Source organism: Rhinoraja longicauda, chromosome 3 (genome assembly GCF_053455715.1).
Source record: "Rhinoraja longicauda isolate Sanriku21f chromosome 3, sRhiLon1.1, whole genome shotgun sequence".
Lineage (NCBI taxonomy): Eukaryota > Metazoa > Chordata > Chondrichthyes > Rajiformes > Arhynchobatidae > Rhinoraja > Rhinoraja longicauda.
In genome coordinates this window covers 28,046,695-28,068,736 of record NC_135955.1, presented here as the reverse complement: position 1 = coordinate 28,068,736, position 22,042 = coordinate 28,046,695, and the positions used below count along the sequence as shown (strand labels likewise).

Here is a 22,042-nt window from a genome sequence, read left to right as displayed (position 1 = left end):
AAAGAGAAGTCAAGATGCAGCTTTACAGGACTTTGGTTAGGCCGCATTTGGAGTCTTGTGTGCAGTTCTGGTTGCCCCATTACAGAAAGGATGTGAGGATTTTGGAAAGAGTGCAGAGGAGGTTTACCAGAATGATTCCTGGATTAGGGGGTATTAGCTACAGGGAGAGGTCGGACAGATTTGAATTGTTTGGATGCCAAAGGTTGTGGGGAGACCTGATAGAAATATGTAAAATTATGAGAGGCGTAGATAGGGTAGACTATCAGAATCTTTTTCCCAGGACAGAAACGTCTAGTGCTGGAGAGCATAGCTTTAAGGTGAAAGGGGCAAAGTTTAAAGGAGATGTGCGGGGCAAATTCTTTACACCGAGGATGGTGAGTGCCTGGGAGGCATTTTTGGGGGAGCAGGTTGACGTGGATACATTAGTGGCATTTAAAGGCTTTTGGATAGGCATACGGATATGAAGGGATGTGGGTTAATAAGGTTAAATAAGTGATGGTCTTGGCATCACGTTTGGCTTAGACATTGTGGGCCGAAGGGCCTATTCTTATGCTGTATTTTTCTGTTGTAATTGTTTCCAATCCAAGTATCATCTCAAATAGAATAGTAAATTCTAACATGTTATGATCACTAAATTCCTGGAGAACCTTTCACTCTCAGGTCATTAAACCTGTCTCATTACTCATTACTTGATCTAAGTTAACCTTTACCTTGGTTGGCTCCATACATATTATTCTAAGAAACTTTCCCAAATGCTGTCAATAAATTTGTTCTCCTGCCTCTTCTCTTTAACTTGCTTAACCCAATTTTCATTGAAAATCAAAGTCTCACATAATTATTGCACTGCTCTTTTAACATTTGTTGATTTATATAATTTAACACCATTTAAACCATTACCGATCTACACCATTTAAATCTATATACTCCTCCAACTAGTCTTTTCTTTGCTAAATTTTATCTCCACCAAATTGTCAGCATATCCTGACCTTGGGTCACTCTCATACCAGGATTTATTTCATCCCTAATTAAAGGTGCTGTCCATTATCTTTTCTTTCCTTCATGTCCTCCTGAAGCTTCTGTATCAAATTCCTAGCTTTGATCCCTTGCATCCTCGTCTCCCTCATGGTTATCAGATCATTTTCCTTCACCTCTGTTTGTGCCATTAGCTTATCTACCTCATTGCAATATACAAGGGTTTTAATCTTGCATTTTTGCCATTTTTATTAGCAGTGTTTCAGTATTGTCACGTGTAGCGAGATACAGTGGAAAACCTTTGTTTTACGTGCTCTTGGGAAAATACATGAAGTTCAGAATTTAGTATTATAACTACAGAGAAAGTGTTGTTAAGATAAAATAATCTTCTTACCTTTTTGTACTGTGGTCCTATTTGCTTATTGCCCTTGATTTCTTTGCTTTCCATTTTTGCATTCAACTGTTTTTCTTTTACTTCTATCCTTGTTTCTTTTTCCTTAGTACACTGCTCAGGTTCCTATTCCCCTGCCATTCAAGTTTAAACCCTACCCAAGAACTCAGGCAAACACCCACACTCAGATATCAGCCCTGGGTGAGGAGGAATTTGGAGGAGTGGGTGGTGGAGATTGAGATAGGATGAGATTGGACAAATGACCATAAGAAGGGGGTCAGAGAGGGGATCTAGACCCAGAAAAATGGGAGGGAGAGTGGTGAGCGGACTGGTTGGGCAGGTAATTAGAAAAATGTGGTGTGGCTCCTACACTTACTGAGCAACCAGTATGCTTTAAGTGTGTTTTACCCAGGTGCTTTATAGATTTTGATTTAGAGATACAGCGCGGAAACAGGCCCTTCGGCCCACCGAGTCCGCACCGCCCAGCGATCCCCGCACATTAACACTATCCTACACACACTAGGGACAATTTTTACATTTACCCAGTCAATTAACCTACATACCTGTACGTCTTTGGAGTGTGGGAGGAAACCGAAGATCTCGGAGAAAACCCACGCAGGTCACGGGGAGAACGTACAACCTCCGTACAGATGGCGCCCGTAGTCAGGATCGAACCTGAGTCTCCGGCGCTGCATTCGCTGTAAGGCAGCAACTCTACCGCTGCGCCACCGTGCCGTGAAAGTTATACTTTCACTGCAAACAAATGGATTGCAAATGGATCCCGGAGCAAATGCAGTTTTATTCACACACATGCGCGCGCGCACACACACACACACACACACACACACACTTAATCATGCACTACATGGCTTAGGTACCATCTATCTATCCCGAATCCCAACCTTATCCATTAGTTTTGGTGCCATTCTCAGATGTCTTCTCTGGGTTCCTGGAGTCCAGAAATCTCTGCTGCTCATGGTCTCCCGCCTCTCTCCCTTGGTTGGAACTCTCAAAATAGGCCAATATTGACTGTGTCCCCACTTCACTGCTGCCCACCAGGCAAAGTTACCACTCATCTGGCTTGCGCATGAGGGTTTGTTATCCTCTGCACCTACTCCCACCTTGCCCAATAGGGTGGCACGGTGGGAGGGCCACAGCTTGTCATTTCAAAGGATAAGGAACTTGGGGAAAGGTTTGAACGTAACCCTCCAAAGAAGCAAGAAACCGAGGCTCTGTTCTCTGTGCTTTCTATTGGTTTTCTTTTCCTGGAATTATACTTGCCTGTATATTGAGTATTCAATTGTTGATCAATGGAACCGATGCGGTCAGTAACATTTATCTCTATTCATAATATCACTAACCCTTGAGCTCAGGCTGAATGTCTGGCTGAGCAAGTTTGGTGGATTTCGATCTTCCACCTGTCTATGGTCAGTTGGGCCAACCATCCCATGATTCTCAGTTCTGGTGTTAGACACAAAATGCTGGAGTAACTCAGCGGGACTGGCAGCATTTCCAGATAGAAGGAATGGGCGACGTTTCAGGTCGAGACCCTTCTTCAGACTGAGAGTCAGGGGAGAGGGAGACACAGTAAGGTGTGAAAACGTGACATCAAAGGAGATGCAAATCGAGGAAAATGTAGAATAGATCATTAGCAAGGAGAAAGTGACAATGAAGCATACAGAGATAAAATTTAATCGGGGGGGCAGTCAGACTGGTTGGAAAACTAGGAAGGGGAGGGATGGATCCCAGTTCTGGTGAGAATGGGGTTAGGGGGGAGAGATAGATCAGCCAAGATTGAATGGTGGAATAGACTTGATGGATCGATTGGCCTAATTCTGCTATCACTTATGAAATACCCAGAACATGGGACTTGCTAGCATAAGAAGTGGTTGTATTGAATAGTATAGAAGCATGTAAGGAGAGTCCAGGCATGAGGGAGAAGGGAACAGATGATGGATACCCTGATGGATTTCGAAGAGGAAGGACAGGAGTGGCTTGAGTGGAGCAAAAAAGCTGAATGGACCAAGCAATCAGTTCCTGCCAATGAAGTAGCTTTGAAATGTTGTCAAAAAGGTGGCCAATTTATCTCTGGCAAGCTTCCACAACTGTCACATTGGGCACTTGGGTTCACTTGAGAGAGCAAATAGAGCCTCAGTTTATGTATCAAAACAAGCAGCATTTCCAACAGTACTGCAATACCTATTGCTCTGCTATCTCAGCTCTGATCTCTGCTCTTATTTCCAGAGAATTGAACCCACAATCTTCTGCCTCAATGATTCAACAGTTTCTTTATTATTACGTTTATCATGATGCAGTGAAATAGTTGTTTTTGCATACAGCTCAGCAAGACGATCACCATACATAAGCACCTATCCTCAGTAAGTACTGAATGGACAGAGCAGCCCATTGAGTCTTATTGCAAAAGGTGCCATTTTGCTGCCATTTTACCGTCCCAGCTGCAGCTGGCCACAGAGGCCTGTTGCAGCCGTAGTCTCCATTCTGGTCGTCCCGCGATCTATCGTCCCTCCCCTTGCACAGCCCTCTTTGGCCCTAGTTCCCCGGGGGACGGCTCCTGCTGCGGACCTTGAGGGCGTGGAAGATAAGACCCCTCCCCCACCAGTTGCCCTTTATTGACTTCAGGGCAAGAGAGAGATGGCCCGTGACCCATGTCTATCAGCATGACTAGTTAATAAGACATGAGCACAAAAACATAGACTGACACCTCAGTATAGTACTGAGGAACTGCTGATTTATAGGATGGGAAGCTTTAAGGTTGACGTGAACATCCATTGAACGATCTTCAAGAACATTGGGCGAGTTCTTTTTGATATTCTCATCACTGTAACAGTAATGACTCCGCTGAGCTGCAGTAACAAAAAGAAAGCATTGCCATTTCTGCCATCTACAAACCTTGAATAACTAGTACTTTTATTTTTCTTTGATACAGATAAATTTGGCCAGCGAGCATTTGTGGGTAAAGTTTGCATGGACATTAATGACCTTTATCCTGAGTACAGAGAAACAACATCTGAGTCAGTGAAGGAGACGGAAAGGTAATGTGCTGCTTCAGAGTTTCTCTGGTTTGTTGAGCGTGATGACAAGCTTCAAAAATACCCTGCCGGCCCTCACTGACTAAATACCAACCATTCTGAAGACCATGCCAGGACATGAAGTTTAACCTCCGCTTCATTGTTTGATTCTTGTTGCAGTGCAGGCCTAGTTAAGCTTTCTACACACTTGAACTCAAAACCATGTTTAGGTCATTCTCCCTGGAACGAGACCAAGTTGATCAGAGCACGGCGAGGAAAAGATGAGAAAAGTTAATGAGTGTTCCTCAGAGGCTGAGACAGAAGAAATCATGCTGGGGATTAAGGAAACTGTAATAAAATTGAATATTTTGAGCCCATCTTTACAGAAGAACAGGTAAAAGTAGAGTTCCACCAGATCAATGAGAAGGTCAAGTAATTTAATATTTGTCGAACAGACTTGTCAATGTGAAATTAATGGACTGCAAACTGATAAATCAGGTCCTGATAAGTTGCATTCCAGGATTTCAAAGGAAGTGGATGTGGGGACAGTGAATGATTGCCATTTTCCACAATTCCATGGTTCTAAAACAATTCCGAATTTAGCCAATGTAACCCCGCTCAATAAAAATGGATTGAGTGAGAAAGTAGGAGACCATAGTCGGCTGGACTTCAGTGGTGATAAAATTACTAAAAATGATTAATAAGAAAGTGGTAGCTTCGTACACAGAAGATTGTTATGAAAATTAAAGGTGATAAAGGTCAATTAAATTCATTGAATATTGGCAAGGACTGAAAATTGACTAATTCTCAGAAAACAACGGTGGAATAAGTTGATCATTTTCAGATTGGGAGGCTGTGTCCCTTGGGGTGCTACAGTTGTTGATGCATTGTGCTCTATATTAATGATTTGGATGAGGGGATCAAGTTAAATATATCTAAGTTTATCAATGATATAAAACTAGGTGTGAGTGGGGGCTGTGAGGAGGATGCAGAGAGGCGTTGGTAGAATAAGTGAACGGGCAAGAACATGGTAAGTGGGAACGGCATAGGAAAGTGTAATGTCATCCACCTTAGCAGGAAAAATCAAAAAGTAAACAGATTTCTTAAATGGTGAAATATTTTTAAATGTTGATGCGCAGAGGGACCTTAGTGTCCTTGTATATGAATCACAAAAAATTAATGAAAGGTCTATGATATGTTTGCCTTTATTGTGAGAAGATATGAATACAGGAGTAAAGAGGTCTTGTTCCAAATACAAATCCCTTGGTTAGCGTACATCAGAATATTATGTGCAGGTCTGGTGCCCTAACCAAGAAGGATACATTTGCAATAGGAGTCGTTGATGTTTCATCTGATTGGTATTTTGGATGGTGCATGATCATTTTAAGCAATAATGCAGACTCCCTCCACATTCTCGTGAAGGTGAGAGGCGATCTCTTACAAACATACAGAATTCTTACAGGTAGATATGGAGTTGATATTTACGTGGCTGGGAGCCTAGAATCAGGAATTTAAGTCTTAGAATAATCATACAGGACAGAAATAAAAGTAAAATTCTTCACCCTGACGCTGGTGATTCATTGGAATTCACTATTTACAAGATTGTGGAGGCTCGGTTATTGAGCCACGTTCAAGGCCAAGATCAACATATTTTCAGATATTATCAAGAGATATAGGATTAGTACAGGAAAGTGACAGAGGTACATGGTCAGCCATGCTCTTGGGGAATGGTAGAGCAGGCAAAAGAGGCCAAATGGCCAAGTTTCCTTTTAGTTTTAGTTTTAGAGAAACAACATGGAAACGGGCCCTTCGGCCCATCGAGTCCAGGCCGAGCAACAATCACCCTTACTCTAGTTCTATCCTGCACACAATTTACACTTTGTTATGTTCTCTCAGCTTAGTAATGTCATTTTCAATATATGTGCTTGGGTTTCCTGAACTGGAACCAAACTCAAAACCTTCAAAATTTAGAAGTAAGAACCCTGCCAACCTAACTATTAGCATACCAGTAGAATAAGTGCTTGGACAATGTAGTCAGTTTTAAGGAGAGTCATAATGGAAGAGAACAGGGCTGAGATGTTTGAAAAAGAAACTCTCACAGTTGGGAAATAGAAACAGGCAATGTTTGGAAAATTCAGCAGGTCAGTCAGCATCTGTGGAGAGAAAATATTTTCAGTTTAATGACTGAATTTAGAGATTAGATTGTTGGCAAATGATAAATCTTCCATTCACAGAGGATTGCTTGTGATACAGTCACATAGTCAAACTTTTAAATCCCTAAAATGATTTTAGGGAATCCCTGTATTTCCATTCCATTCCAGTCTGAAGAAGGATCCCGATTCGAAACATCAAGTAAAGGAGACGGAGAGTAAACAGCAAGTAAAGGAGACAGACTTTTCCATGTTTTCCAGGGATGCTGCCTGACCCGCTGAATTAGTCCAGAACTTTGTGTCCTTCTTTGTAAACCAGCATCTGCAGTTCCTTGTTTCTGTATCTGCACTGTTTTGACTTCATTGGAGAGAAGAATTGAAGTTATTTCTGGCTCCTAGTTGTGTAATATTTTTCAAACATAATAGCACCCTATCCCTTTTCTTCTTGAGAAAATCTAACATGCAGATTTGTTTTTAAACTGCAATGCTGAAAATCCGAAATAAAACAGAAAATACTCAGCAGGTTGGCAGCATCTGTGGAATGAATAACAGAATCAAGGTTGAAGACCCTTCATCAGAACTTGGTTCCACCAAGATGAAGGACAGAACGCACAGGACATCCTTCTTCCCTGTGGCTATCAATCTTTACAACTCCTCCCCCTTCTGTCGTGGGGTAGACTGAGACTGACTCACCTTCTCTCTCCCCCCCCCCTCAATCTTTGCACATCCCCCAAGCCTTCCCACACGGCGCTTTAATTTCATGTTTCATGTATTTTGGTTTTTTTTATGACTGTTGGCAGATCAATTTCCCTCCTGGGATAAATAAAGTTCTATCGTATAGTATCGTAACTGGGAAAGTGAAAAAAAAAGCAATGTCCATGTTTCATAGAGGGCAGGAGAGGAATAGAGAGGAAAAATAAGTTAAATAAAACTCATAATTCAGTGGTGCCAGAATATTGGATATTCTTTCTATTTATACCACAATGCGCTTTAAATTGACTTATCTTTACACAGTATTATAACAGAGTGCAGGAATCAAGACCTCAGTGAGTGAGCACAGGAAGCAGAGCTTCAATGAATGGGATGCGAGTGAAGAAACATTACACGTGAAATTCTGAACCATCGTAATTTCTGATACATTGGATGGCAGACTATTGGCGTCTTACTGTGCCTCTGATAGAATGAGACCAGGGTTGATGTTTATTGAGCCTTCTGGTTAAGAGATGAATGCAAGAAGTCAGTGTTGGAGAGAAAACAAAGGGAATGTGAAAGTTGTGAAATGTAGATCACTTCTGAGATACGAAACCATAAGAAGAAGGAAAATACTGAGTAGATCTAGCATCATTTGTGAAGAGAGAGAAACAGGTAATGCTAGAGAGAGATGACCTAATGGCAGAACGGGTCAGTTCTGATACAAATATATATATTTTTTTAAATTGTTGATTTCACTATTAAGTCCAAAATCAAAATGAACTGCTGTTTCTCAAGCTTACATTGGGCCTTGCTACAACAGGCATCTTGGTGGTGCACACAGTGGTAGAGTTACTGTCGCACAGCGCCTGCGACCCGGGTTTGATCTTAACTACAAGTGCTGTCTGTGGGGAGTTTGTATGTTCTCCCTGTGAGCTGCTTTGGTTTTCTCGGGGAGCTCTCGTTTCCTCCCACACTCCAAAAGACATACAAGTTTGTAGGCTAATTGGCTTGTAAATTGTCCCTAGTGTGTGTAATATAGTTTTAGTGTGCAGTGATCGCTGGTCGGTGCGGAATCTGGGCCATAGGGCCTGTTTCCTCGTTGTATCTTTAAACTAAACTGCACAAGTTCACAGATAGGTCAGAGTGGGAGTGAGGTGAGGAATTGAAGTAATAGGCAATTGAAAACACAGGTGCTTTGCAAGCCAATGAGTTTAGTTGCACCCAGGAGAAGTGTTTAAATCCTTGAATGATGGGAGACCTGAGGTAAAAGAGCAGTTGCTATATCTGCACAGTTGCTTGGAAATTGTTGTGAAAAGGGGGGTAATTGGTAGAGATTTGCTTGGGAAAGTGTTGAGAAGGAGAGTAATTGTTGGAGATAGAATAGTAGACCAAGGAATCACAAAGGGAACAGTCCCTTCAGAATTCTGAAGGGGAGGGGAGGGGAAGGTATATGTAGAAGTGGAATCTCATTAAAGCGAACAGAAAATATATAGAATGATTTGTTGAATTGGGAGTATGGGGTTGGAGGTGGAGATAAGGCTAAGGGATGTTTATCCTTGCTTTGTCCAAGGGTTTGCGAGAATATTCAATGTATAACTTGCATAAGTCAAAACAATATGCGATGCAGCCATTGAATTTTTATTATCCTTCACAGATTTGTTGCTGAACTGCTCAAACGAAAGGTAAGAAAGATATTTCGGAAGTATTTTGGCTCATTTTCTTCTTTCTTGTTTCCTTTTCCTTTCTTTTTATATTGTCTGGCCTACTGTCAATTGTCTCACTGGTTTATACATTGCACATACAAAGAAGCTCAATCCAATCTTTAACTGCAGGTTAGCTGCCACAGTAGGTATCCTGGCTCAACTTCATCAGGCATTCTCTTCTTTGATTCGGATTCTCTCAGAAAAATTCACTTTGTCCCTCCCATAGTATACCACTTGAGGATCCACCATCCTGATATGGAAATATATTGCCATTCCTTCATTGTCACTGGGTCAAATCTTGGAACTCCCTCCCCAATAGCAATGTGGATAGAACCACATGTGAGGGATTGCAGCAGTTCAACAAGGCACCTCACCACCACCAACTCAAGGGCAATTACGTTTTTTTGTCATATGCACGACTGCAGTGAGTCACTGGTTCAATGAAAAATGTTTGTAGCAGCATCAGACACAGACTCATAAATTGCACATAACATTATAAAGGAAAGAAGACTGCAAAAATTCGAGGCATTAGTGAAAAATATAATCAGAAAACAAAGCAAGGGCGGCATGGTGACGCAGCGGTAGAGTTGCTGCCATACAATGCTTGCAGCGTTGGAGATCCGGGTTTGTCCCGACTGCGGGTGCTGTCTGTACAGAGTTTAGACGTTCTCCCCATGACCTGCATGGGTTTATTGCGAGATCTTCGGTTTCCTCCCACACTCCAAAGACGTACAGGTTTGTAGGTTAATTGGTTTGGTAAATATAAAAATTATCTCTAGTTTGCGTAGGATAATGTTCATATGCAGGGATCGCTGGTCGACATGAACCCAGTGTGCCGAAGGGCCTGTTTCTGCACTGTATCTCTATACTAAACTAAAATTAAAAGTCCATAGTAGAGCAAGGGATGGTCCACGGTGTTCCATTGTTGAGCTAGGATTAGGGTTGTGTAGGTTGGTTCAGGAACCTCATCGTCATAGGAAAGCAACTTAATTTTAGTTTTAGAGATACAGCGTGGAAACAGGCCTTTCGGCCCACTGAGTCTGTGCCGACCAACGATCCCCATACACTACGCACATGGGCCAATTTACACTCTTTACTGAAGCCAATTAACCTACAAACTTGTACGTCTTTGGAACGTGGGAGGGAACTGGAGCACCAAATCCATGCAGTCGGGGAGAACGTACAAATACGTACAGACAGCACCCTGGCACTGTAAGGCACCAACTCTACTCCTGTGCCACCGTGCCGCCTGTTTTTAAACCTGGTGGTGTGGGATTTCAGTACCGTGTAAGCATTTTTGGGCTGCCTGCCACTTTAATTCTCTGCTTTCTCAACTTTCTATCCTTGGGACACATAGTTCAGTAATTCAAGGAAATGAACCTCGAGCTTACAGCCTTCTGGAATCAAATGGATTTCAGACTAGAGAAAGCAGAGTGGCTTTGCCAGTGGAACTTTGCCTCAGAGCTTCCAAAACCCTGGTTTGATCATGACCTTCTATGTGGAGTCTTCTATGTGGAGTCTGCATGTTCTCCTTGTGACTGCATGACTTTTCACTCAATGCTCCAGTTTCCTCCCACATCCCAGTGATGTAGGTTATTAGGTGTAGTTTAGTTTAGAGATATACCATGGAAACAGGTCCTTCCGACCTGTGTGAGTCCATACCGACCATTGATCACCCGTTCAAACTGATTCTATGTTATCCCATTTTCCCATCCACCCCCTACACACCAGGGGCAATTTACAGAGGCTAATCAACCTACAAACCCACACATCTTTGGGATGTGAGGAGGAAACCGGAGCACATGGTGGAAACTCATACGGTCACAGGGAGAATGCGCAAACGCCATGTAGACAGCACCCCGAGGTCAGGGTCAAACTCGGATCTCTAGCACTGAGAGGCAGCAGCTCTACCAGATGCCCCTCTGTGCCACCCACAATTGGCCACTTTAAATCGTCAATGTTGTGCCAATGAGTAATCATATCTTTGAGGATACGATGGAACAAACTGGGAATATTGTGGATTTAGTGTCAATATGTGCAGACCTGAAGGGCCGAGGAACCTGCTTCTGTGCTCTGGGATCCTCTTCAGTTACTACTTGCTTTGACCTTGCACCATCACTATAGCTTTTGATCAAGGACTGACCTTCCCTTCACCATTACATGTTATAGCCTCCACACTTGGTTAAAACCTATCACATTTCCATTTCAACCTGAAAAGTTGAAATCTCTGTTCCTCTCCCCACATTTGTTGTTTATCCTCCTGATTATATCCAACATTTTGTGTCTTTATAACAAATTTTAGTTTAAAAATAGGAACTATACACTTTTTGGTATGATGGTCGTATGTAAACTGTGGTGCTTATGGATTTATTTTCTGTTTTTAGTATCCTCTGGTGAAACCAATTGTGACTCCCCGATTTGCGATCTCCTGCACCTCTGATTTAATGAAACAACTGGGGTCATTTGCAAATGCCAATAACTTGCATATTCAGGTATGGCACGTACTCCATTTTAACCTTCATCATATTACATGGAAGAGTACAGCATTAGAACAGGCCCTTCGGCCCACAATATTGGTGCTGACATGATGCAAAATTAAAGTAATCGCTTTCAAATCTATCAAAGCTTTTTGGATTTTTGCCTTTTTTAGGTGTCTGCCAATTTCAAACGATTAAAATTGCAGTTAATATTAGAACATGTTAACTCAAGGCATTTGAAAATGATTATAAACATTAAATAAAGCAAAATATATTATAAAAGTTAATTTACTTCTCCATAACCTCTGAAAGATTCCCCCCCCCCCCCCTCACTAAGCCCCATGAGGTTTATCCACTAGTGGTATTGCAAATGGACAGATTCAGTTCCCTGAATCTGATGATACATCCAGAAATTTCAGAGCTTCAAACTGTAATATACTGTGGATTCAATGGCTGAATGCTGGAGGCTCTGATTGGTAACATGGTTCAACACATTAGAAATAAAGTCAAGAGCCCCTTACGTTTTGACATAACCTTATCTCAGCTCATCTGTTTCAACCTTCCCTGCACCACCTCGAGCACGACCATTCTAACATGCTCTTGAATCCTCTAAAGATCCCTGGTTATGGGGAGAAGGCAGCAGAATGGATTAGGAGAGAGAGAGATAGATCAGCCACAATTGAAAGGCGGAGTAGACTTGATGGGCCGAATGGCCTAATTCTACTCCTATCACATGATCTTATGACTGTTTTTTTTGTTATTCTGCCTTTTCTGAGATTGAAGTTGTCCAGAACAAGTTATCCTTGTTCCAATTCACACATCTCCCCTGTGCTAATTGATTTATATTGACTCCTGGGTATGCAAGGCATCAGTAACAATATTCTCACTCTGGTTTATGATCTTTTCATGGCTTCTTTCTTTCTTTTCTTTATAACCCTAACATTTTCCTGCTGTACGACCCTTGCATCTCCAGGCATCTCCGATTAGAGCCTCTTACACATCGTAGTTACTAATTCTGCCATTGGCAACCTTACTTTTAGCTTTCAAGATCCAAATGCTGATATTTCTTCCCTAAATCTTTTTTTGTTTTTACAGATGTAATTTAAAATCTTTCTCTTAATCAAGATGATAGTATTTTGCCATTGCAAAGATACTATTGAAATGCAACCTGTTGTATTTCCAGGAGGCAGGTAGAGAATTTTCTAAAAGTATTTGAAGAAGCTTTCCTGGACATACACGGATGCTAGATGTGGAACACAAGACCCTCTGGTTAAAGCAGCCACCCACTCAGCTGTCAGGGAATAGCAAATTTCCTGATGTTTCTCTTTTTTAATTTCAGATTTCCAAAATTTGCATGTTTTTTTACATTTTAAGCCATCAGCCAGATTGCAGGACAGCCGGTAGAGCTTTAGGCTTTACTTTAGACATACAGCGTGGAAACAGGCCCTTCGGCACATCGAGTCAGTGCTGACCCCATACACTAGCACTGTCCTACACACTAGGGACATTTTGCAATTTTACCAAAGCCATTTAACCTACAAATCTGTACGTCTTTTGAGTCTGGGAGAAAACCCGCACGGTCCCAATGAGAACATACAAATTCTTTATAGACAGAACCCATAGTCAGGATCGGACCCGGGTCTCTGGCACTGTAAGGCAGCGGCTCTTCTGCTATGTCACTGTGCCGGCCTGTTCACTCACAGCACTAGAGACCCGTGTTCGATCCTAGAAACATAGAAACATAGAAAATAGGTGCAGGAGTAGGCCATTCGGCCCTTCGAGCCTGCACCGCCATTCAATATGATCATGGCTGATCATTCAGCTCAGTAGCCTGTACCTGCCTTCTCTCCATACCCCCTGATCCCTTTAGCAAAAAGGGCCACATCTAACTCCCTCTTAAATATAGCCAATGAACTGGCCTCAGCTACCTTCTGTGGCAGAGAATTCCACAGACTCACCACTCTCTGTGTGAAGAAATGTTTTCTCATCTCGGTCCTTAAGCTGTGACCCCTGGTTCTGGACTCCCCCAACATCGGGAACAATCTTCCCACATCTAGCCTCTCCAACCCCTTAAGAATTTTATATGTTTCTATAAGATCCCCCCTCAGTCTTCTAAATTCCAGCGAGTACAAGCCCAGTCTATCCAGTCTTTCTTCATATGAAAGTCCTGCCATCCCAGGGATCAATCTGGTGAACCTTCTCTGTACTCCCTCTAAGGCTAGAATGTCTTTCCTCAGATTAGGAGACCAAAACTGTACACAATACTCCAAGTGCGGTTTCACCAAGGCCCTGTACAACTGCAGCAGAACCTCCCTGCTCCTATACTCAAATCCTCTTGCTATGAATGCTAACATACCATTCGCTTTCTTCACTGCCTGCTGCACCTGCACGCTTGCTTTCAATGACTGGTGCACCATGACACCCAGGTCACGTTGCATCTCCCCTTTTCCTAATTGGCCACCATTCAGGTAATACTCTGCTTTCCTGTTCTTGCCGCCAAAGTGGATAACCTCACATTTATCCACATTATATTGCATCTGCCATGCATTTGCCCACTCGCCTAATCTATCCAAGTCACTCTGCAGCCTCCTAGCATCCTCCTCGCAGTTAACACTGCCACCCAGCTTCGTGTCATCCGCAAACTTAGAGATGTTGCATTCAATTCCCTCGTCCAAATCATTAATATACACTGTAAATAACTGGGGTCCCAGCACTGAGCCTTGTGGTACCCCACTAGTCACTGCCTGCCATTCCGAAAAGGACCCGTTTATTCCTACTCTTTGCTTCCTGTCCGCCAACCAATTTTCTATCCACTTCAACACTGAACCCTCAATAACGTGTGCTTTAAGTTTGTACACCAATCTCCTATGTGGGACCTTGTCGAAGGCCTGAAAGTCCAGATATAACACATCGACTGGTTCTCCCTTATCCACTCTACTAGTTGCATCCTCGAAAAATTCTATAAGATTCGTCAGACATGATTTGCCTTTGGTAAATCCATGCTGACTTTGTCCGATGATTTCAACACTTTCCAAATGTAATGCTATCACATCTTTAATAACTGACTCTAGCATTCTCTAGCATGACTCTAGATCCTGAGCCCAGATGCTGTCTGCATGTGAAGTTTGTACATTCTCCCTGTGACCGCATGGGTTTCCACGTGATGCTTCAGTTTTAGACAACAGACAATAGGTGCAGGAGTAGGCCATTCGGCCCATTGAGCCAGCACCGCCATTCACCTTGATCATGGCTGATCATCCACAATCAGTACCCCGTTCCTGCCTTCTCCCCATATCCCTTGACTCCGCTATCATTAAGAGCTCTATCTAATTCTCTCTTGAAAGCATCCAGGGAATTGGCCTCCACTACCTTCTGAGGCACAACTCTCTGAGTGAAAAAGTTTTCCCTCATCTCCATTCTAAAAGGCCTACCCCTTATTCTTAAACTGTGGCCCCTGGTTCGGGACTCCCACAACATCGGGAACATGTTTCCTGCCTCTAGCGAGTCCAATTCCTTAATAATCTTATGTTTCAATAAGATTCCCTCTTATCCTTCTAAATTCCAGAGTATACAAGCCTAGTTGCTCCAGTCATTCAACATAAGACGGTCCTGCCATTCCGGAAATTAACCTCGTGAACCTACGTTGCACTCCCTCAATAGTAAGAATGTCCTTCCTCAAATTTGGAGAGCAAAACTGCACACAATACTCCAGGTGTGGTCTCACTAGGGCCCTGTAAAACTGCAGAAGGACCTCTTTGCTCCTTTACTCAACTCCTCTTGTTATAAAGGCCAACATTCCATTAGCTTTCTTCACTGCCTGTTGTACCTGCATGCTTACTTTCAGTGACTGATGAACTAGGACAACCAGATCTCTTTGTACTTCCCCTTTTCCTAACCACCAATCAGATAATCTGCTTTCCTGTTCTTACCACCAAACTGGATAACCTCACATTTATCCACATTAAACTGCATCTGCCATGCATCCGCCCACTCACACAACCTGTCCAAGTCACCCTGCATCCTCATAGCATCTTCCTCACACTTCACACTGCCACCCAGCTTTGTGTTATCTGCAAATTTGCTAATGTTACTTTTAATCCCTTCATCTAAGTCATTAATTTATATTGTAAATAGCTGCGGTCCCAGCACCGAGCCTTGCGGTACCCCACTAGTCACTGCCTGCCATTCTGAAAGGGAACCATTTATCCCTGCTCTTTGTTTCCTGTGTGCCAACCAATTTTCTATCCATGTCAGTACCCTACCCCCAATACCATGTGCTCTAATTTTGCCCACTAATCTCCTATGTGGGACCTTATCGAAGGCTTTCTGAAAGTCTAGGTACACTACATCCACTGCTCTCCCTTGTTCATTTTCCTAGTTACATCCTCAAAAAATTCCAGAATTTTTTCAACATCCCAAAAATGAGCAGGTTTGTAGATTAATTGTCCTCTGTAAATTGCCCCTGGTATGTAGTGTGGATGAGAAAGTCTGATAACATAGAACTTGTGTCAGCAGAGACTCGATGGGCAGAAGGATCTGTTTCAGTGCTGTAGCTTTGATTTGTTTTCTTTCTTTCCCAGTTCTAAACATCATAAACCTAACATTTAATGGAATTTTCCTTTCCACAGGTGCTGCCTGACCTGCTAAATAGTTCAGGGGCTGCCCGGGTTACGCATAATCTGATTTTGCCATAAAATATGAACCATGACACAAAGTGCAGCTTCCGTTCCTTTTATTTGGACTTCGCAACCACAAAACATAACAAAGCCTGTTTTTCTTTCATAACAGAGTCACATCAGCGAGTCTTGTGCTGAGATAGCAGCTGTGAAGAAAATGTTTCCAAAATGTGAGAATTATTCTGATGTATACGATGTCCATGGTCTTCTGAATGATAAAGTAAGTTGTCCATGCAGACTTTTGCTTTTTCATGATTAAAATATCTAACCCTCCCTCATCCACCTTGCCTAGCCACTTGTAAAAATATCTGACCGTTTACACACTGGTCGTTCCCATCAGATAGTAGATATGAAAGCTGGAAAACGCATCCCACCGGTTTCTTCCCCGCTGTTATGATAAACTGGAACCAATCTTTCACATGCTGGGCATGCAATTCTGACTAGCTTAGATGGGGCATTATGGTTGGTATGGTTGGAATGACCTGTTTCCACAGTCTGAAGAAGAGTCTCGACCCGAAACGTCGCCCATTCCTTCTCTCCAGAGATGCTGCCTGTACCGCTGAGTTACGCTAGCATTTTGTGTCTATCTTCGGTATAATCCAGCATCTGCAATTCCTTCCTACGCTGTTCCCACACTCTATGGCTCAATCCATATGGAACTTGCATATTATTTTTATTTTCCAAGGAGCTGTAACAATATTTTCACTGATTCCTTTCTCTTTTTGCACGAGTCATGGTATAACTGCAATCATATATGAAATATGCAAAACAATGTTTATTACTGTATATTAATAAACTAATATCAATAGCAATATCAATATTGTGGACTAAAAGCGAAAAGCGAACAAAAGATATGAGGCTGCTTTGGCAAGTAATGTAAAAGTAAACCCCAAGGGGTTCTACAGATATGTCAATAGCAAAAGGATAGCGAGGGATAAAATTGGTCCATTAGAGAGTCAGAGTGGACAGCTATGTGCTGAGCCGGAAGAAATGGGGGAGATATTAAACAATTTCTTTTCTTCGGTATTCACCGAGGAGAAGGATATTGAATTATGTGAGGTAAGCGAAACAAGTAGAGTAGTGATGGAAATTATGAGGATTAAAGAAGAGGAGGTACGGACACTTTTGAAAAATATAAAAGTGGATAAGTCTCCAGGTCCTGATAGGATATTCCCTAGGACATTGAGGGAAGTTAGTGCAGAAATAGCAGGGGCTATGACGGAAATATTTCAAACATCATTAGAAACGGGGATGGTGCCGGAAGATTGGCGCATTGCGCATGTTGTGCCTTTGTTTAAAAAAGGTTCTAAAAGTAAACCTAGCAATTATAGACCTGTTAGTTTGACGTCTGTGGTGGGAAAATTAATGGAAAAGATACTTAGGGACAATATATATAATTATTTGGATAAACAAGGCCTGATTAGAAACAGTCAACATGGATTTGTGCCTGGAAGGTCATGTTTGACTAATCTTCTTGAATTTTTTGAAGAGGTTACCAGGGAAATTGATAAGGGCAAGGCTGTGGATGTTGTCTATATGGACTTCAGTAAGGCATTTGACAAGGTTCCACATGGAAGGTTGATTAAGAAGGTTAAATCGTTGGGTATTAATAGGGAGGTTGCAAGATGGATTCAACAATGGCTGAATGGGAGATACCAGAGGGTAATGGTTGACAATTGTATGTCAGGTTGGAGGCCAGTGTCTAGTGGAGTACCCCAAGGATCTGTGTTGGGTCCACTGTTGTTTGTCATTTAAATTAATGATCTGGATGATGGTGTGGCAAATTGGATTAGTAAATATGCAGATGATACTAAGATAGGTGGTGTAGTTAATAATGAAGTAGAGTTTCAAAGTCTACAGAGAGACTTGGGCCTTTTGGAAGGGTGGGCTGAAAGATGGCAGATGGAGTTTAATGCTGATAAGTGTGAGGTGCTGCATTTTGGTAGGACAAATCAAAATAGGACGTACAGGGTAAATGGTAGGGAATTGAGGAATGCAGTGGAACAGAGGGATCTGGGAATAACTGTGCATTGTTCCCTGAGGGTGGAATCTCATGTGGATAGGGTGGTGAAGAAGGCGTTTGGTATGCTTGCCTTTATAAATCAGAGCATCGAGTATAGAAGTTGGGATGTAATGCTAAAATTGTACAGGGCATTGGTGAGGCCGAATCTGGAGTATGGTGTGCAGTTCTGGTCGCCAAATTATAGGAAGGATGTCGACAAAATGGAGAGGGTACAAAGGAGATTTACTAGAATGTTGCCTGGGTTTCAGCACTTAAGCTACAGAGAGAGGTTGAGCAGGTTGGGTCTTTATTCTTTGGAGCGTAGAAGGTTGAGGGGGGACTTGATAGAGGTTTTTAAAATTTTGAGAGGGACGGACAGAGTTGACGTGGGTAGGCTTTTCCCTTTGAGAGTGGGGAAGATTCCAACAAGGGGACATAGCTTCAGAATTGAGGGACAAAAGTTTAGGGGTAACATGAGGGGTAACTTCTTTACTCAGAGGGTGGTGGCTGTATGGAATGGGCTTCCGGTGGAAGTGGTGGAGGCAGGCTCGATTTTATTATTTAAGAGTAAATTGGATAGGTATATGGATAAGAGGGGATTAGAGGGTTATGGTCTGAGTGCAGGTAGATGAGACTAGGTCAGGGAGAGTGGTCGGCGTGGACTGGTAGGGCCGAACGGGCCTGTTTCCGTGCTGTAGTTGTTATATAGTTAAAAGCTGGAAACAAGGTTGTTAGTTGGAGTATCCACAGGCACTATTGCTTACAATATGTCAGCTGCATTCAATTGGGCCTGCATGGTGGCGCAGCAGTAGAGTTGCTGCCTTACAGCGCCAGAGACCCGGGTTCGATCCTGACTTTGGGTGTTGTCTGTACCGAGTTTGTATGTTCTCCCTGTCACCTGCTTAAGTTTTCCCTGGGTGCTCCGGTTTACTTCCATACTCCAAAGATACATAGGTTTGCAGGTTAATTGGCTTCAGTAAAGATTGTAAATTGTCCCTAGTGTGTAGGATAGTGTACGGGGATTACTGGTCGGCACAGCGGGCTGAAGGGCCTGTTTCCACACAGTTTCTTTAAAACTAAAAAAACTGAAACTAAAATTCAAAAGGTTGTGCATTTATGTACCTCACAAGAGCCAAGGTCCAACCACAGTGTCGAAGGAGAACTGCACTGCTAGAAATGCCCCTCCTCCAATGAGATATTTTATTGCGAGGCCCTACTTATCTTCCTCAGGTATGTGTAAATATTGCACAATACTTTTTTTCAAAGAAGTGGAGAATTTTCCCATGTGACAATGCGGTTGATAATTATCTCTCATCCAGAGTCACCAAAGAATTGTGAAAATAATCTCCTTCCAAATTTTGCTCCACTTGAAAGCCTTGCCCAGAAGATTGTGGTTTTGGATGGGGTGGTTGTCCATATGACCATTTACACAGGACCATTTGAGTGGAGGAGAGGATTCTGACCTGTTCTCCATTGTCTGTATCATTGAATGACACAGGTCAAAGGAGGCGATTCTGTGCTATCTTCTGCGCTGCTTCTTGAAAGGTCTACCCAATTAATCCCACCCCCAGTATCACACTTTTGCAAGACCATGCAAAATTAAGTTATTCGTCCAAAAGGTGTTCCTTATTTTCTCTCTTAATGCTTATACACTTCAGCTCATCCTTACTTCTCCAGTGTCTCCATGATTCTTTGAGATTTTTTGAGGTTGTAATTAGTGGAGTAGGTTACAGCATATCAGTTGATCGGGTGCTTGTTGGCTTTTACCTTCTACAAGGTGCCATACATGAGATTATTACATCAAATTACAGCATTCAGTATTTTAGGGTAATGTACTGGCATGCGTTGTGGATTGGTTAATGGGACAGAAAACAGAGGAGGAACAAAGAGATAATTTTTGAGTTTGGAATTCTGTGACCAGTGGGTTATAACAGGGATTGGTACTGGCACACCAGCTGTTGGCAATTTAATAATTGATTGGATGAGGGACCAAGTCCTAGATGACCCAGTCTGGAGGTGATGCAAAGCTGGGTGGCATTGTAGTTCGCTGGAATGATACAGGGAAGCCTCAAGGTGTAAGGCTGGCTAAGTCAATATGCAAGGACATGGCAGATTGAATATAATGTGGAAAAATGTAAGGTCATCAACCTTGATTTAAAAACAATTAGAAAAGCAAAGTAATTTTTAATTGACAAGTCTAAAGAAAAGTCTGACCCGAAACATCATCTATCCGTGGTCTCCAGAGATGCTGCCTGACCCGCTGAGGTACTCCAGTACTTTGTGTCCTTGAGAGATTGGCAGATCCTTCAGATTAATCTTTGCTATCCCTGTTACCACAGTTGTAAAGTGCCCACTGAGATAGTACTTGGAAATTCGTGTGCAAATCTGTATCCGTTCTTCAACATATCCTCCTTTACAGAAGAGGGAGTGCCAGAAGGGTTCACCAGGTCGATTCCCAAAATGGCAGTTGGCTCCTGTGAGGAAGAGATGTAAGCAGATTTGGCTTGTACTTGCTGGAATTTAGAAGAACAAGAGATGGTCTCAATGAAACATACAGGAGACTTGCAGTGCTTGACAGGAAGGATGAAGAAATGATGTTTCTCAATGTTTATACACTTCAGCTCATCCTTGCTTCTCCAGTGTCTCCATGATTCTTTAGTATAGTACAGAGAGCCAGGGGTCACAGCTTCAAAATGAAGGGTCAGCATCTTAGTACAGAGAAGAGAAGAATTTTATTCACAAAAGGAATAAAGTGTTTTGGGGATGTTCATGCTATGGGGGGCTGTGGAAGCTTTTTTAATGAGTGTAATCAAAAGAGATCTTGAATGTATTTAATCTTTTTGAAACAAGCATGCCCCCTCTCTCCATCCCTCCCCCACCCAAGTCGTACCAGCTTCAAAGTCGTCTTGTTAAGTCTCATTGTCTATACTTGTTTTCACCTCGCACACAACTAACAATGGCCTGTTTCATTTATCGTCGTTACTGTTTTGCATATCTTTCATTCATTTGTTCTATATCTCTCTACATCACTGTCTATATTGCTTGTTTCCCTTTCCCCTGACTCTCCGTCTGAAGAAGGGTCTCGATCCGAAACTTCCCCTATTTCTTTTCTCCAGAGATGCTGCCTGACCCAGTTACTCCAGCTTTTTGTGTCTATCTTCGGTTTAAACCAACATCAGCAGTTCCTTCCTACAACACAAATGGCCACTCCTGTCGTTCCTTGTTTTTACGTGCATTATTGCATTCTTATCACTATGTCTTGACTGTCTTCGTAGGTATTTTAAAGGAGCCTTTCAACCTTAGTTTGTCATTGAGTGCAATGTCTTTCCACAGACTATCATGGCTCATGGAATCTACCTCTCTGATGAGGAGCTTAAACTCTTCCAGAGGAAAGGAGTAGGTATTTCGCACTGTCCAAATTCCAACACATCGTGAGTATCCAGTAAATCAACACCACAAGAATCAACTGTTCAATCTATGGTTCAATCCTATCTGAGATTTGGCTCCGGAGATTGCTCTCCAGGGAATTGAACACAAAAGTCCAGACCAACAATCCAGTGTTATATAGCGGAGGTGCTGTGTGGCCGGAAGAGTCGCCTTTCAGATGAAACATTAAACCAAGGTCTCTTCCATTATTGCAGATAGGGTAGCTCTCCCAATGTTCACTGTTCAAACAAACATTGGAGAGGGTCCAGAGCAGGTTTACAAGAATGATCTTAGGAATGAGTAGGTTCACCTATGATGAGCGTTTGTCGGCACTGGGCCTGTACTCGCTGGAGTTTAGAAGAATGAGGGGGGACCTCATTGAAACATACAGAATAGTGAAAGCCTTGGATAGAATGGATGTGGAGGGGATGTTTCCACTAGTGGGAGAGTCTAGGACTAGAGGTCATAGCCTCAGAATTCCCTGACTCCCCTTGTCCCCAATCTTTGTACATCCCCAATCCTT

At 42.5% G+C, this 22,042-nt stretch overlaps 1 protein-coding gene across 1 annotated transcript in view; it reads left to right on the top strand.

The window, feature by feature from the left end:
* The window catches only part of gda (guanine deaminase), a 50,051-nt gene that overhangs the window by 14,600 nt on the left and 13,409 nt on the right, over positions 1-22,042 (top strand). The window contains exons 5-9 of the mRNA XM_078395229.1: positions 4,311-4,416; positions 8,890-8,917; positions 11,323-11,430; positions 16,204-16,311; positions 21,427-21,524. Of these exons, the coding sequence (XP_078251355.1) occupies positions 4,311-4,416; positions 8,890-8,917; positions 11,323-11,430; positions 16,204-16,311; positions 21,427-21,524 (448 nt within the window). The remainder of the gene's footprint in view (positions 1-4,310; positions 4,417-8,889; positions 8,918-11,322; positions 11,431-16,203; positions 16,312-21,426; positions 21,525-22,042) is intronic.